Genomic DNA, 18,234 nt, shown 5'->3' on the forward strand with positions numbered 1-18,234 from the left:
ATGATAGAATAGTACTCAGCAATAAAAAAAAGAACGATTGATATACACATCATACAACACGAGTCAATCTCAAAAATACACTGAGTGAAAGAAGCCAGGCAAAAGTTTATGTAAAAGGGGGTGGCCGGTTAGCTCAGTTGGTTAGAGCATTGTTCTGGGAATGCCAAGATTGCCAGTTCGATCCCCACATGGGCCACTGTGAGCTGCGCCCTCCTTAAAAAAAAAAAAAAAAAAAAAAAAAAAAAAAAAAAGTAAATGTAAAGTATGCCTCCGTTTCTATAGAACTCTTTAAAATACAAACAAATCCATAACAAATCAGGTCAGTTGTAGGGATGTAGGAAAGCTAGTGATGATTGACACTGGGCACATGGGATCTTTTTAAGGTTGTAAAGATTCTAAAACTGGATTGAGGTGATGATAGTTATGCTTTATAAATGTACTAAAATCAGTGAAATGTACACTTAAAATGGGTGAAATTTTTAGCTGTCTATATTCTTAGGGAAAATCTTATTACAGACATAACTTGTATTTTACAAGTTTACAGTTTGTTGGTTGGCCTTTACGTTGATAGGTGATAGTAATGAGGAGAGGAATGTTTTTTAAAAAGAACATATTCAGCACCAGGTTTATGAAATATAAAGCAAGAGAAGTAATGTAGCATAACTTTTTTTTTTGCTCTTAATCATTTTTAAGTATACCGTACAGTAGTGTTAAATATATTGATATTGTTATGAAAAGAAAATCTCCAGAACTTTTTCATCTTGCAATCTGAAACTATATACCCATTAAACAACTCCTTCTCCCCCATTCCCCAGCCCTGGTAGCCAGCATTCTACTTTCTTTCTCTAGGAATTTAACCACTTTAGATACCACACATAAGTGGAATTATACAATATTTTGTTTCGTGACTGGGTTATTGCACTTAGCATGTGTTCAGGTACTTTCACGTTGCAGCATGTGATAGTATTTTCTTCCTTTTTAAGGCTGAATAATATTCCATTATATGTATATACCACATTTTGTTTATTTATCCATTGATGGACATTTGGGTTGCTTTCACCTATTGGCTATGAGCATGGGTGTGCAAATATCTTTGAGACAAATGTGAAATTTAAAGTATGAAAGTTATACGTCAGAAAAGCGATTTTAAAAATAGAATTATCCTGGCACAAAAATCTATATCAAAGAGGATGAATAGATGGCTTCAAAATGTAACCTGAAACATATAAGAATATTTAAAGGATGTATCAGAATTTAATGGGGGAAAAGGAAGGATTTTTCAGTAAATTGTTTGGTAATATTATAGCTAGTTAGCCAGGGGAGGACAGGCCAGATTCTATTTATAATCTTATCTACTGCCAAAAATAAAAATTAGTTCTAGATGAAATAATTAAGGAAGCACATTGAACCAAGTATAATATGTATCCATCCTCAAATAAAGAAGCACTTTCCAAACTTAGAATAATTTAGACTAGAACGTGTACAAAAAAATTAGATTTCATACTATAAAACCAAAAAGCAAATGTGTGTTTCTTAAACAAATACCATATCATGTAAAAATACAGCCATTGGGAAAACATACAGCAAATGTAGTATCTTTATTTTGGATATTGTAGAATGTGAATATCTTATACAAGATTTTCAATCAGTACCTTTAGATACTACAGTGTTAATTTCTCTGTATAAGATCATACAAACTCATGGAAACCACTAAAAGTTTGTTAAGAACAAACAAAAATCATAAAAGGGGAAATAAACATATGAAGACATGCAGATTAAGAAAGTAAGTATGGTTTTCACTCTGTGGGTTTAGCTGTTTTATAAAACCTTTCGTTTTGACTGATACAGTTTTTAATTTGTAATGAATTTTTTACTGTTCAAAGTCAAAATTAAAATTTTTGTATATCAATTAGCTGACAGTCAGATGCCCTTTAAACATTTTTTTTCTTTTTGTTTCCAGGAAATATCGATGAAGATGTTGTGGTAATAGAAGCTTCCTCCACTCCCCAGGTCACTGCAAATGAAGAAATTAATGTTACCTCAACTGACAGTGAAGTGGAGATTGTAACAGTTGGAGAAAGCTATCGGTAAGATTTTAATTCCTAGTTTGTATATTTTTTAAGTTTTAAATGTAAATATTTAAACATATTTTTGCTGTCGATATTTGTATCATTCTTTTCCTTTTTTTCTTTCTTTTTTTGGAGACCTGGTTTGAGTATGCATATACCAGATTAGTGGTTTTCAAACCAGGCTGCGTTAGACTCACCTGAGAGATTGTAAAATAAAGATAAATAGTTGCCTGGATTGTATCCCAGACGAGCTGAACCAGAATCTTAGTGGTCAGTATTTCCTTAAGCTACCCAAGTGTACAGTGAGAATTAAGAGTCATTGCTCTAGAAAAACAGTAATTTTACATAGTGTTTTACAAAATCGGGTTTGTTTTATGATTCAGATTTCATAAACTTCTTTGAAATTTAGATGTGGATAGTTCATAAATATTGGAGATGATACTTAAAAGTGAAGAAAATGTTAAGGAATATTGATGTTGAAGTATTCCTTTTTATTAATCTACTTGTTTCAAGATATTATTGATAACCAGTGAAGTTTGTGCTATTCTGTTAGGGCAATCTGTATAAAACATATTTTTTGAATTTTTTTGTCCATTCAATAATTTCATATAAGCTCTGTACTAATAAATGAATGAAAAATCGTCATTTGTTTGAATAAATAACTAGATATAACATTGCCCTTTTGAGAATCACTTTGACCAGAGAGGGAGAAAAACCCTAACACTATATTATGCTGTATTCGTCTTTTGCTTTAGATGATTACAAATATTGGTCAGAGAAGCAGTGAAGTGTTCCTCTGTTCCATTTGATACACCAAAGAAATCTATGGATGAATCTTAATTTTTATACTGGAATGAATTTAGAAATGCATTTGTTCATTGTATTTTAATTTATGTTACTGATTTAAAAAAAAAAAAGACAATCCTATTTTGGAAGCATGTTACAAATGTACTTAGAATATGCTTCTCCACTAGCCACTTTCTCATTGGAGTGCTACTTGTAGTGGCATGAAAGAGAGCACTCAGTATTATATCCCTGTTTGTTTTAAGTTCAAAATGATTTTCCCAGGCTCTGAGGAAAATTGATACTCCAACACAGTATGTGCCACAGTTACCTTGTGGCTGTGCATAGTGCTTAGTATTACACTGAGTCCGTTTTTATGAGCTACAAGAATTGCTAAAATTAAAGGACCTGTTTTTCCTTACGGAACTGGGAAGCTTTGTTGTCACGGAGACTCCTAATGTTCAAGCAAATGCATTTACCACAGGAATGGATGATGATCTTGAAAAAGGCACACAGTGTCCCTGACCCATATTTATTTTCCTTATTATTATTTAGGGTATTAACTTTGTCACTGTTTAGCTGGCTCTTGGCCCTTTCTCTTTAAGAGAGAGTGCGTCTGTGTTTCAGATTCTTTTGTGTCAGGATTTGACAGTTGTCGCTTGTCATTTATAGGGACGACTGAGGCCTCTGTGAAACTGTTCCTCATGCATAAAGTTTTTTGCTGGTGCTCCACTCAGTATAATATTTGAGTTAGGGCATCTTATGAAGCTTTCACAAAAGTACCGCAAAGTGGACCTGGAATTTTCTGCAGCTTTTAACAGCTTTCTAGAAATTATAATAAGACTACTCAGTCGCATCAGACACGTGGTTTGTCAAGAATTATAAATGGTGATCTCTGTCCTCATTCAAAATCATTTCATCCTGAAACAGTTGTTTACTATCATGCCTCAGTCTATTCAGTTTTTCTTGGAATGTGCTGTCCTTTCTTTACTGTGTCTCAAGAATTAATCTGTACATTCCTGTTACTTCAGTGTTTCAGAATTTGAACTTCTTTTAAACTCTTAGGCTCTACAATTGCTGATACCATTTTCAGTCCCGTTTGAACTTTGGAGTTCATTTCTGAGTGGTGCAGCTGGCACACCTGACGACTGCATATTAATGAATTTGGCTCACCCTTTCCATATATGTTGACATTAAGCTTATAAGCAGTTTTACATTCAGTTTGGGCAGGAGATAAAACCAACTTCATAAGACCCACCTTTCGAAAACATGTATTATTTTCCTGGAGCCTTCGGACTGCATGTTCTACATATTATCTCTCTGTACGCTCATTCAGATCATCACAGTGAATCCTTAAAAAAATTAATAAAATGTATTAATTTTTCCTGTAAGAAATTTAGTGCAATACAATGCCATGAACATAATTAAGATAATAAAAGTGTTAGGTTTTGAGAGTTTGTGTTTACATACCTTAAAAGCATAAAGCAACTCAAACAAGTGATGTTTCTTAAGGCTGCCAAACTGCACGTGGTCCTCGACTTACGATGGGGTTACATCCCTATAAACCCATCATAAGTTGAAAATATCATAAGTTGAAAATGCATTTAAATAATACTGTATACCAATTTTACCTCAATAAAAAGAAAATCAAAAGAAAAAAAGGAAATGCATTTAGTACACCTAACCTAGTGAACATCACAGCTTAGCCTGGCCTACCTTAAACGTGCTCAGAACACTTACGTTAGCCCACACTTGGGCAAAATCATCTAACGCAATGAACTCTGTAGAGTATCGGTTACTTACCCTTGTGGTCGCGTGACTGACGGGGAGCTGCAGGTCACTGCCAATGCCCAACATCGTGAGGGAGTATCATACCACACATTGTTCGTCTGGGAAAAGATCAAAATTGGAAACATAGTTTCTACTGAATATGCTTTCAACCATTGTGAAGTCAAAAAATCCTAAATTTTGAATCATTAAGGCAGGGACCATCTATACTAAACTAGCTGCATCTATCCTTGCCTCTTCTGAGCCCAGGAAACCTCTCTGATGCCGTGAATCTTGGTTAGATCAGTAACAGAAACTTAGCTTGGTTTAGTACTCCCAACGCCATGTTTTGCTAATTCAATCTGGACTAAACATGTAAGATCATGTGGACGTTATTAAATGTTAGGGTGTTGATATTTTTGTTACTTTGCCTATGGTGAATAATTTTAGGTGTTAGCATAGAAATGTAAATAATTGATTATAACCCAGGTGAATATTCAAATTAACTATTGAAAAGAGAGCAGCATTCTTGAAACAGAGTCTTCTATTGTGCAACAGTGATTGGTTTAAAATGATAACATGTCACTTCTCGTTTTCTTAGGTCAGTTGGTTGGTGAACATTTGCTGAACATTTCATTCAGAAAATGTTTACTGAGTGCCAGACATTGTGTTAGTCATAATTTTTAATTATTATTTCTCTGGAGAAGTCTTGCATGAAGTACTTCACAACTTACTTTGTAAAAAAGACTATTTATTTCTTGGGTAACTAAAAATTTTTATTTTTATTTTCATATTTGCTAATATAATATTGATATCATTTAAGGTCTCGTTCAACCCTTGGACACTCCAGATCTCATTGGAGCCAAAGTTCAAGTTCTCATACAAGTCGGCCACAGGAGCCACGGAACCGCAGTAGAATTTCTACTGTTATACAGCCCTTGAGGCAGAATGCAGCAGAAGTTGTGGACCTTACCGTTGATGAAGATGGTAAGGTAGAGTAGTAGTAATAGTGTAGAATTAAGACAATTTGATAAAGTGAAATATCTTACTATGCTAGAATCTCCTACTGCTTAATGGTAATAAATTATTTAACTACAAGGAAGTTGTCAGATCTTTCTAATCTTATTTATCAATTGATACAATATTGTGCTTAAATTCTTTCTGGTTATTGTTTCATTGCTTGGTAGTTATTTTCTTAGAAAAAATATTTTTATAAGTGATAGTTTGATCTATCCTCAGACTTACCCATTACTTTCATTTATAATATTGTTGTCATACTTTAGCTTTGCTATGAAAAACAGAAATGACACTTTTTAAATATAGACAACAGAAAAGCAATATAACCGAATTTAAGTGGTTAATACTGGTTATTTAAAATGTTGAATTTACTTTTAAAAAGTTATTCTTTAATGTATATTAGGGTACCTTTTGTGCTGCTTAGTTTTAGTGTTTTGTTTCGGCTTACCCAAGTAACTGAGGGAACAAAGCTAGATTTGGAAAACAGAAGTTAGAGAAAATGGTAGCATGTATGAATATATGAATTTTCCCACATACTGAGAATTATCTTCAGGTATTGCTAGTTACATCTTAGAAGGAAATGGTCAGTCAGAATTTCCTTAAAGGAAAGATGGTCATCCATATATGAATTTGTTAGCTTTGGCAGTTAGCTATAAATTGGAGAAAAGATACATTGGGTAGGTAGAAAGAGTTTGAGGCTTTGGACAATCAGCTCTTAGAAGGGCTGTTTGTAGTTTGGATGATCATAACTTTCAGAGTACCAGTACGTTGGAATTAAGATGATGAAGAAGTAATTTATTCCCATTGTCTGCATTTCATTCAACAATGTCTTGGTTTTTATTTTGGAACTTTATGAGACAGAGTTAATATAACAGGGATTAATTAAAGAATACTTGAAGTTAGTTAAATACAAGATGACTGTTTTGGAAACTTTTTGTGTGTTTCTCTGTGTGACACCTGCTAGCCAGTAAGTAGGAGAAGGTTACAGAGTAGCCTTTTAACTCATCAGAATTAGGTCAACCAGAATACTAGGTTAAAAGTATTCCAGCGATCAGTAGATTTTCCTTTCTCCCCACTAGTTTTTTTGAATGAAAAGTTTCTACCTTATTAAAAATAAACCCAACACCTAAGTATATCCGTTAGACCCCCGTGGCTCTTAGCTGGCGGTCATTTTGTGCCCTTGAAGACATTTGGCAAAATCTATGGACATTTTTGGTTTTCACAGTTGGGAGAGAGTGCTACTAACATCCAGTGGGTAGAAGCCACGGATGCTGATAAACATCCTACAACACACAGGACAGCCCACTCCATACCCCACTCCTACCCCCAACACGGAATTATCCAGTCAGAAATGTCACTACTGCCAAGGTTGAGAAACTGAGATAAACCATTTACAAATAAACTGAGATGCCAACCTCCTCTTTTTATGTATAAGCAAATATATTTGTTTAAGCATCCAAAGTAGTGTCCCATATAGACCAACAAGTACTATTTGTGTTTCAGGAATCAGCCTACTGCACTGCATTGTGTAGATTAGTTTGTCCTTTATTCTGTATCACATTAAGGGAGTCCCTTTTTTTCAGATCTAATTGTTGTGAAAATGCTTTGGATAGATTTATTCCCATTCTCAATTTTTAAACAACCATTTTACAATCATAGTCTAATGTACAATTCATTCATAAGTTAAAGTCTGCCTGAAATTTTTTTTACATTGTACTAAAATAATTTTTAATTTTTATTAGAAAGCACTGCTGACCATTAATATTTGCAAAAAAGTTTTTTGGAAAACATACCAAAAGGCTTGTAGAAAAGAGATTAAAACATAGTAAACATCATAGATAATATTTATTAAGTGATTACTACATGTAAAGCATCATACAAAGTGTTTTATATGTATGATCTCAGTTCATCCTAACACCAGTTCTACGAAGAAAATTCTGTACTTTCCTAATTCTACAGATGAGGAAATGGAACGTGGTTAAGTAAGTTACCCAGGATCGTACTGTCAGTGGTAAAATAAAAACTTACTTGCCAGGCATCTGATTCTAGAATTCATACTGTACCAGAGAAAGTACAGTTTTTGAAACTGCTCTGATAGCATGTATGAACCTAGCAGAGACACTTTTACTTTCCTTTTTTTCTTCTTTGTGATAGAGCAGAAAACTGATATAGTCATTATCCAAAAAACTGTTAATTACCTGAATTATTGGCATATGTATATATAGGTGTTGGATTTTTTAAAATGCAATAATCATATGTTGGTAATATGTCATTTTAATGTTGTAGTTTAGCTTTATGAAAGCTTTTTTTACTATATATTGTACTTACTAGAGAGTTTATATTTTTAAAGTTTGCTTTAATAATTTTCCTAAAAATGTAAGCTTGAAATAAAATATAACCCATTGCCTAATTTGTTTTGAAATGCTAAATAAACGTTTTGTATTTTATAGAACCTACTGTAGTACCAACCACTTCTGCGAGAATGGAATCACAAACCACAAGCGCTTCCATTAACAATTCAAATCCATCTACCTCTGAGCAGGTCTCTGATACTGCTTCAGCTGTCACTAGTAGCCAACCCTCCACAGTGTCAGAGACTTCAGCTACTCTCACAAGCAATAGTATGACTGGTACTTCTCTAGGAGGTATGTAAAAGGTGGGGGGAGGGGACTCTTTTGCCTTACATTTATTAGAAAAAGTATTATTGTTTTTAAGATCTTAGCTGTATTAGCAAGAGCATATTCTTAAAAATAAACATCGTATGCGAGATAAGTAGTCTCAATTAGAATTAGACTGTGATTTCATATTTGGATTTGGATGCCATATGTTGCCAAAGTATCATAGCTCAACTGAAAGAGATTGGGTAGAATTAAATGGCTGACACCAAAAATATAAGTAACAAGAAAAACATAAGTAAATTGCACTTCATCAAAATTTAAAACTTTTGTATGTCAAAGGACATTATCAAGAAAGTGAAAAGATGACTTACAGAATGGGAAAAATATTTGAAAATCATATATTTGATAAGGGCATAGTATCCAGTATGTATAAAGAACTTGCACAACTCAAAAACAAAAAGATAAACAACCTGTTTGGACAGAAGGATTTGCATAGATATTTTTTCAAAGCAGATTTACAGATGACAAGAAGCACATGAAAACATCATCAACAGTGGGGAAATCGAAATCAAAACCACAATGAAATAATCACTTTATACCCAGCAGGATGTCTATTATTTAAAAGCAAACAAACAAAAAAAACCAGAACAATAAATCAGAAAATAACCAGTGTTGACAAGAATGTGGAAAAATTGGAACACTTGTGAATAATCTAGTGGAAATGGAAAATGGTACAGCTGTTGTGGAAAACACTTTGGCGGTTCCTCAGAAAGTTAAAACATGCTGACCATTGTTACCCCAATAAATTTTAATTAAAAAAAAAAGTTAAAACAATTACCATATGACCGACTATTCCACTCCTATGTAAAAGAACTGAAAACGAAGATGGGAGTTTTAAGAAATTTGATGATGTCCATTTTCCCAATGTTTTCATTGTTTGTTCTTTTGCTGTCATATCTAAGAGGCCATTGCCTAATCCAAGGTCACACAGATTTACTCCTATGTTTTAAGAGTTTTATAGTTTTAGCTCTTCTCAGATTATTTTGGTTTTAGTTAGTAATGATATCTAGTTCTTTCTCCTATCATTTAATTATTATCTCCTATCATTACCATTTAATCTTTAAAACCTTTTCTTGATGTTGATCTTATTCTTCATATCAGAAATGAAGAAATCTGGAATGCTAAATACTTTCAAGGTCAATAATAATCTTTGAGGCAAAGATTTGAACTCTTTTCATTCACTCCTCTATCCTGGTAGCTTTATGTTCCCTTTCTTATTCTTATCTAGATTTTATGTGACACAGTCCCAACTTTGTTTCAAGATAGTCTCAAATCTTTTATTGATTGATTGATTCATTCATTCATTCACTCAAGGCCCTTGTTCACTCAGAATTCACATACTCGGACTATATTGATGACCACCTTTGGGGTAGACTTGGCTCATGTTGTATTTCTCTAGACTAGGAGAACCTTCTCCCTGGCCAGATTGTTCCTCTGTATAAACCTGATTGAAGCACATACAGATATTTAGGCTACGTTAGGGGCACTCCGTTCTGCTGGCTTCATTTCCTTCCAAGACTATAAAATAGCCATCACCTATTTTCTTCACATCTCGTCCTTTGTATATTCTTGCACATTTCCAACCTTGAGTAACTCAAGCCATCTAGTTTTGCTCTTATGCAGGTTTCTAAATGAGGCTGACAAAAATCACACTAGAACCAAGCAGATTGGTGCCTCGTGAATTTATGATATCTAATCTTGGGCTTTTGCTAATAAGTTGCCATAGTGTGATGTAGCTCGATCAGTTCTGTTTTCTTCCCCTCAGTGGCTATTCCAAAATTTTCTCATTCTCCTCAACACTTTTATTCCTCCAGGGGAAATAAATAAAAAATAAATGGAGGTTCTTAAGCATGAATCCCCATAAATTCCAGCCCCTTCATAAAAACTTTCATGTATCTATACCTGTCTTTCTCTCCTAACTCCGTAACTCCTTCCTATTCCTTCTATTCCCTTTATCTAGGCTCCACCTCTTATCCCTTCCTGTGTCCTGACCATGCTTTAATAATGATCTTCCCTGTATCTTCACCATCTTTGTTGTTTCCATTCACTTAGTACCTACATGCACAGGTACATTTGTGTTAAGTCTGTACACTGAAGTGGATCTTCTTCACCTTAAATTCCTTCTTTTAACTTGCTTCTGATGCCTTTCAAAACAATGTGATATTAAAAAACCTGGCAATAATTTTCTTCTCTATGTTCTCTCAGGACTCTATGCTCAGTTCTTTTCTCACTGGCCCATCTTATAACTGCAGTTGTTTCCACCTGCCACCAATATGCTGATGACTTCCCATTTTGTGTTTCCAGAGTCCCGTCGTCTTTTAAACTTTCACACCCAACTGTCTATTGGACATCTCTGGACCATTCTGCAGTCGCCTCTAAGTCAGCATGCTCCAGTCAGCCCATCATCTGTCTGACTTCTCCATGAGTTCCTTGCTTTATGCATACATGATATCTGATACACTCATTTATTCAACAAATATTTTTTGATTACAAACTATGTACTAGACACTGGGAACAAAACTTAATTTTCTGCCCTCATAGAGCTAGCATTCTAATGGATAATAGCAGCTAACATCTGTTACACTCATAACATTGGTCAATGATTCATCTATATTAACTCTGCTTTTTGCAGTAACCTATGAGGTAGATTCTATTTCTCTTCTCATTTTACAGATGAAGTAACTTGTGCAAAGTTATGTGATAGTGGAGAATTCAAACCGAGGAAGTCTGGTTTGGAGCCTATACTCTTCCTTTGTGCCAGGATTTCTCAACCTTGGCACTTGTCTTTGGGCTGGACAAGATTTTATGTGTGGGGCTGTTCTGTGCATTGTAGACTATTCAGCAGTACTCTTGGTCTCTACCCACTAAATACCAGTAGCACCACCTCCCTCCAGTTGTGATAATCAGAAATGTCCCCAGGTGTTGCCAGATGTTTCCTGCGGGGCAACATTCCTCTATACTATACTTGAATTCAGTGCTTCTGTTACAATACTGATAGATTTATATCTCAAATTGTCTCCATACTTGATGACGAGCTCCTGAGGACCACTGATCAGGTCTTTCTTTTCTTAGACTTAGCTGCATGTATGCGTGAATGCTTCTTTTCCCTTATGAGGTTAACTTAAATTTAGCAAGTGCTTATTGAGCCACCTACATTGTACAGACATGTTTCTAGTTGCTGGAGATAAAACAACAAAGGCAGACAACGTTGTAAGTTATTTTAAAGGCCAGGACCTTCATTATCACCGTTGTGTTTTCCAGCCTTTCGTAGATCCTTACCATGCCATAATTACGTGTAAGACTTGCCAAGTGAATGAATAAATGCATTAGTACATTCTCAGTAATCCTAGAATTACAATGAAGGTACTTCAACCAGTTTGGTGTCACTGGTCATGGAGTTAATTTCACTGGTGCAGGTTTGTGATTGTCTCATTTTTAGTGGATACTCTGTGAGCTAATTTTAATAAAAAGTAAGTTTTATTAATCAGATATCTTTGTATTTCACATCTAATTTATGGCAGTTTTCTTTGGTCAGTAACTCTTGAACAAGAGGAGATTCAGTTTTCTTTACTTTGGGTTGCTACTCTAAACAACAGAGAGATTCTGAACTGTAGGAAAATAGACGATTAATTTCATTGGAAGCCAAAACTATACCCTAAGAGCTACAAGATCAGTCTTCTTTTGGAGGCCATACTGACAATGATCTGACCCTGTAAATATTTTTTCAGCCTTAAATATATTATCGTCATTGTGCTCCCTTTTCTCTCGCTCTGATTTTTGTATTTAAAATATTTGAAGACAAAGAAGGCACACATTCTTTCTGAACAGATAAGTGTCATCTGTCACTTTGCAGTTCTAGCAGTCCATAGACCTCTCACTCTGGTTAGAAATTCTTCTCCTGAGTTACACATAATCCTTAAATAACTGGATTTATGAAATTAAAGTATCAGAGTTGGAAGGAACTAGGAAGGTCATTTAGTCCATCCACTGAATGGATTTAGTGTCCCAAAGGTTTTCAATCTTTTTTTCTGACGTAACACAATAAATAACATTCACTTGTACAACACTTCGATATGGAGGCTGAGATAAAACCCTGCAAATGTTGCAGGATGAAAATCTACTGTAATAATGAGCTATTGCTACAAAAATTACAGCATATAGAAAATAGTTATGTGATGTTTCATCAGCTGTTGATCATGGTCAGTTCCTGATATGCTAGTTGTAACTCTGTTTGTGTTGTTCAAGAAATTTAGAATGTAAATGAATGAAAGTGACATGATTATAGAACTGACTTTGAATCTGCTGTAATTTGTTTTCAAAGTAAATGAACTGTTTACTTTCATTGTTTTTTGTTACAAATTACTTATAATATTTAACCTCTTAATTGAGTCTAACAAGGTAGTTAGTACTAATTCCAGAAGGCAATTAGAGATTAGTAAAATTTATTTTTTCCCATCCAAGTTCACCAACTCCTGAATTCTAGTTCCCACGTTAAGAACCTTTACGAAAGGGTTGGGGAAGTTAGCCCAAATAGGCCAGACTAGGAGCTTGGGGAAAAAAGCTCAACGTACAGATACTATGTAACAGGGTTTAGATCACAGACCTGGCCCAGAAGAGAATCGGCAAAGGCAGGATAGGACACGTATGGGACGCAGATCCAGGAGAATTATGGGGAAGTTTGCAGCAATCAAACCTGTCTACCAGAGCCCAAAGCACCCCAACCCAGATTCATTTATGTGAGCCCGTAAATTCACTTTACTGTTGTAGCCGTTTGGTTAGGTTTTTGTAATATTTGTTAGTAACTGGAGGATTCCTAATTGGTACATTGGCCCAGAAGAAATTAGCTAGGTACTGAGGGCCACATGGGAGTCAGGGTGCCCCCGGTACCAGTTACTCTAGAAATAAGTCTGGAACAGTGGTACTCCAGAATCCTCAGGATTCTAAGGAGATGCTTCAGGGTCACGTGGGCGGTGGGGGAGGGAAAGACAGGACTCTGGGCTCTCCACTCTTCTAATTTATAGTTTTTAAGTAAAAATTTTCATCTCCACAGTGTTTTATATAGTTTTCACACAATATGTAGTTTGAGGAAAGGGTGCTGTTTTTTTAGATGAGTTTGAAACACTGGGCTATACCTTCTGGGGGCACCTGTGCAGCTCTTGTTGCATGGAAGAGCATACCTGCAGGATAACTCTGGGCATGTGGCAGAGAGCGCAATCAGGACTAGGATGTTGCTTACCTAGAGGATTATCACGTTTTCTAACAACAGCCCTGCCATGCCATTACTGCTCCATTTCATAGGTAAGAAAGAGGTTAAATAACCTCTTTCCTCAGGTCACGTTGCTCAGGATTAAACAGGCTCAGGACTGGAACTCAGGCCCATCTGATTCTATCCTTTTTTCCTCGTTATTCAACACTAAATCACTAGATTATTATAAGACACCTATAATTTTCCATATATTAAAGACTTATTATTTCTTACATTCTTTCTATCAGGTCTAAGTTTAGAGGCTGGAGAAGGGAAAAGATGTTGGAGGTTAGTGAGACTTAGCCAGATATGCTCTGAGTTGGGTGGTTATGTGTTAAGGTAAAATTTTAAGAAGTACATAGTCTGCATTATGTAATGGTATTAGGGGTTCATGGAGCTTAGGAAAAGAATCTTTGTTGCATATAATGGAAGGACTCACATATTTTAGAATTTTTAAAATGCAATTTAAAAGTCATTATTTGTCATGACCTATGAGAAGATGATCTGTTGTCATATTTAAACATCAGTAAATCTGAGCTTCCTGAAGAATTTAGGTTTTCAGGAAAATCCCAATGAAGACACTACCTGAAATTATGTATGTTAAGGAGGTGGCACCATCACATTATTATTTACAGAGATTTGAATTTGCTAAACATTTCTTAATTCTTTATTTACTTATTTTTACACAGTATCTATTTTTTACACAGTAGTATTTGATCATTCTATGCTTTTTTTTTTGGTTACAAGATGATTCGAGGAGAACTGCATCTAGTGCTGTAACAGAAACTGGTCCTCCTGCAATGCCAAGGTTACCTTCCTGCTGCCCCCAGCACTCGCCATGCGGAGGGTCGTCACAGAATCACCATGCATTAGGACATCCACACACAAGTTGCTTTCAGCAGCATGGCCACCATTTTCAACACCATCACCACCACCACCACCCTCCCCACCCAGCTGTCCCAGTCTCTCCCGCCTATAGTGATCCTACCTGCCCTGTGGAAAGACCTGCACAAGTACAGGCACCTTGTGGAGCAAATAGTAGTTCTGGTGCCAGCTACCATGACCAGGTATGTGGCATTGGATGAGTTTTTCTTTCTTAAAAATTTTAAATGGTGGGTTTTTTCAGGAGTAAAAAGAAACCTTAATGATAAATTTATATACTAAATAAGTCATTATTTTGCCTGTGTAAAAATGGCCCAATTTAATGGTCTATGATTTTTTTCTTTGAAAATTAAGTCTCTAGGGGTTTTTTTGATGGCCTAAATTATTGCAGTTAGTTGAGAGGGTCAGGGATGTGGAAAATCAGAAGTGATACTGTTTTTTTTATTTGGGAATGTTTTTTGGTGTTTTTAGTTAAATATAGGTGAATCTGATCTTTGGGATTTTATTTCAAAGTGTTGAAACTGCAGTGTAAACCTAATTCATGAGAAATTTGGCAATTCTCCCCGTTTTTCCCCTCTACCTCCTACCCTGAAGCTCCATATAATCTCCACTCATCTCTAGAAATAAACAGCCTTCTCACATGCAAACCTGTGACATAGTTTCTCAGGAGCAGATGAGATTTTTAGTTTATGGAGAATTGAAATATCAGCAAAAAATTATAATTCAGTAAATTGATATTATTAGTGAGTGCTCAAAATGTCAAATATTAAGTTAGTATTGGTGATCACATGGAGTTAATGCAGGTGTTATATGCTACTTTAACTTTTGCTGTGTCATCTCTGTGTATAATTGTAATATAAACCTGGGTGGTGCATACTTTAAAAAAACAAAACATTTTTGACATTTTGAGCACTCACTAATAATATCAATAATTTCAAGGTAAAACTGTAACTGACCTACTTATGTGCTATAAAAAAAGTCAAAAAGAAAATTCAGACCAACTGCTTTTCTGTATCCCTTGACCTTTCCTAAAGTACTTTATCTTTAAGTTCTGGTGGCTATCTCTTCTGGATCTGACAAATTAAAAAATAATTAAGACAGTGGGGTGTTCCCTAAAAAAAAAAACCTAGCTGCATTTATCAAAAGGAAATTTTAAAGGGTTTAATGGGAAATAGGATTAAAGAGACTTTAGATGATGTTTTGGTTCTGATAACACTTTTGAGTATTATCATCTACTGGTCTTCTAGACCAGTTTACTTCTTGGGAACGAGGAAACAAAAGGAAAGCTTCATGTACTGAGTGAAAGGCCCTGCTTAAAAGCAAAATTTCCTTTTGTTAGAAATTTGGGCTGAAAGGGGGAAGGTTATAATTATAGTAGGAAAATGGTGAAGAAATGGATCTACCCACTTTTTCCATGTTTATTCAAGAACTGCCAAAAGGTGGTAGGCCTTTTGCTCACAGAATACTGTTAAGTAATAATATGATACAGCTGGTTTGCGAGATCAGTTGTGTATGGAACTTTTTTTTTTTTTGGTCCAACTGAACTGACTTAATTATTGGTAGAATCTCTTTTACAGTTCTGTTCCATGTAAAAATAAATGTAACCTATTTACCTGTCTCTAAGTAGAGGTATTTGTATTGACACAAAACTTGAGGAAAATCAGCAGGATCAGGCATTCATCAGGTGACAGTGGGTGTGAAGGAGAATAAGTCAGTGAGATCTTGAAGAAATGAACAGTTTGCAACTCATAGACATCTGGAGGACTCTGAAATTGGCCACATACCCATGAGATAGTCTCCACCTGAGAGCTATGTGGGCACAGCAGGAAGTGATAGTTTTTACTACTCCCTTGGGTGTAGCTTTCTCTTTTGAGAGAGTAGGTTAGTGTTTGTTATGCATTACTTGTAATCTATGTAAAGTAATATTTGCCATTTCTCTACCCATCTTGCTTACCTTTCCTTTTCCATCTAGAATAAGAGTTGAATGAACTGTTGGAATTGTTGAAAGAGTGTTTGTTTTCTTTGTTGATTTTTCCCCTTTTTTTAAATTTATTTTTAACTTCACCCTCGGTTCCTCGTAGGAGGACCTTCTCCCTACTTTACTCACTCTCTTGGAGTGTTCTTAATCACTGACTGGAGAAGAAGATAGGAAATTTGCTCACCTTCGTAGTATGTTGATACTCCAGTCCATTTGCCAAATTTTAGCCTAAGTAGGAAAATAGGGAAAGGATTTGAACGATAAATATAAACTATAAGCTCACTATACTATTTTTAAATCTTCCTTACCTAAATTGAGGGACATATATTGTATTTGCCAACTCAAAAGAAAGAGGGCAGACATTTACTTAATTAATTGTAGACACGTAACATAGAAGAAGGAGCTCTTCCTTTTCGCCTTTCTATAGCTTCTCCTATATCCCCATCTGCCTACCATTTTAGCATCCGGAGTTCCTCTGTTTCTATTGTCCCCTGAGCCTGGAGCCCATTGAAAGTACAAAGACCACTATGGTTCCTCACTGGACTGCTGGTGACCTGGGCCTCTGATAAATACAGCCCTAACTTTTTTCATCTCCAGCCCCTCAGCTTCCAGTATTGAACTGTTTCTGTGTATAGTTCCACATATAACATCAAATCTTTATTTTCTTTAATCATATATTTTTAAAATTATAGCTATACTAAACACTAAGCAAAAGCTTGTATTTAAGTTACTTGAGAATTTAAGAAGCAATTTTGTTTCTGTAATCTGCTCTAGAGTAGAAGATAAAGTGTTTTACTTAGGACTTTTCAAAACGCTTTGGGGGGGGGGGGGACCACCTAATTATTGATGAGTAGAGATGGAATCTAGACTCTGTTTTCCAGCTTAGTAAATGAGCCTTCCCTAAAATATTTCTAATAAAAGGAATCTTATGCCCTTTATTATCTTGGATAATGTTTGCACTGTCAGAGTTTCAGTTGAATGCTTGCTATATACAGTTTAGAAACGGGACAGACAAGTTTTTACCTAGAAGCTTAATGCTTTCAGTGATGTGATTATGTTTTCCAAAGGAGTCCTAAATTACTAATCAGAATGTTGGGGTAAAGGAGAATATGGAAGTATGATTTAAAAGTTTCTTTCTTTCTAAGATCTAAATAATGAAAGAGAAATAGAGCTTAAAATAATTAACTTTTGTTCATCTTGTAGCATGATCTTATCCTTGATTTTTAAAGATTGTTTATGGATTTTAAGTACATAATCATTACAATTTTTGTAATCCAAGATACATGTATTATTTTCTTGGTGTTCAGTAGGTAGGTCTTCACACTAAAAGTTTTACCATTTTCCAAATTTTAATTCAAAGAGTATTTTTCTAGATTGCATTAGGAGTACTCTTCTAATACAACGTGACACAATGTTTTGACCAAACTTTATAAAGATAAAATACAGTTCCTCTTTATACAGCAGGCATTGCCAGTAGACCTGAGCAACAGTGGTATCAGAAGTCATGGAAGTGGTGGTTTTCACGGAGCATCTGCATTTGACCCCTGCTGCCCTGTGTCCTCCTCCCGAGCTGCAATCTTTGGCCATCAGGCTTCTGCTGCTGCCCCGAGTCAGCCATTATCACTAGATGCTTATGGATCAAGCATGGTTGCGCAGCCCCAGGCCCAGCCCCCTGCACAAGCCTCACTCTCATCATGTCGACATTATATGCCACCGCCTTGTAAGTATAAATTTAACAGGCAACGACCTTAGAGGCATAGAAATGAAGCATTTACATTGCTCCATGAAATAACCTTTCAATAATATTAATTCGTA

At 35.3% G+C, this 18,234-nt stretch overlaps 1 protein-coding gene across 10 annotated transcripts in view; it reads left to right on the forward strand.

Moving 5' to 3' along the window:
* Nucleotides 1–18,234, forward strand: part of RNF111 (ring finger protein 111) — a 97,963-nt gene that overhangs the window by 63,514 nt on the left and 16,215 nt on the right. For 7 of the 10 annotated variants that reach the window (XM_074327656.2, XM_088797255.1, XM_019732283.3 and 4 more), the window contains exons 3-7: nucleotides 1,961–2,087; nucleotides 5,443–5,606; nucleotides 8,087–8,281; nucleotides 14,307–14,626; nucleotides 17,881–18,139. In XM_074327656.2, the coding sequence (XP_074183757.1) occupies nucleotides 1,961–2,087; nucleotides 5,443–5,606; nucleotides 8,087–8,281; nucleotides 14,307–14,626; nucleotides 17,881–18,139 (1,065 nt within the window). The remainder of the gene's footprint in view (nucleotides 1–1,960; nucleotides 2,088–5,442; nucleotides 5,607–8,086; nucleotides 8,282–14,306; nucleotides 14,627–17,880; nucleotides 18,140–18,234) is intronic. The other 3 variants (XM_019732284.3, XM_074327658.2, XM_019732288.3) reach the window with 1 other exon arrangement.

The sequence above is a fragment of the Rhinolophus sinicus genome, chromosome 3 (assembly GCF_057876585.1).
Source record: "Rhinolophus sinicus isolate RSI-liver-muscle chromosome 3, RSI-T2T, whole genome shotgun sequence".
Taxonomy (NCBI): Eukaryota; Metazoa; Chordata; class Mammalia; order Chiroptera; family Rhinolophidae; genus Rhinolophus; species Rhinolophus sinicus.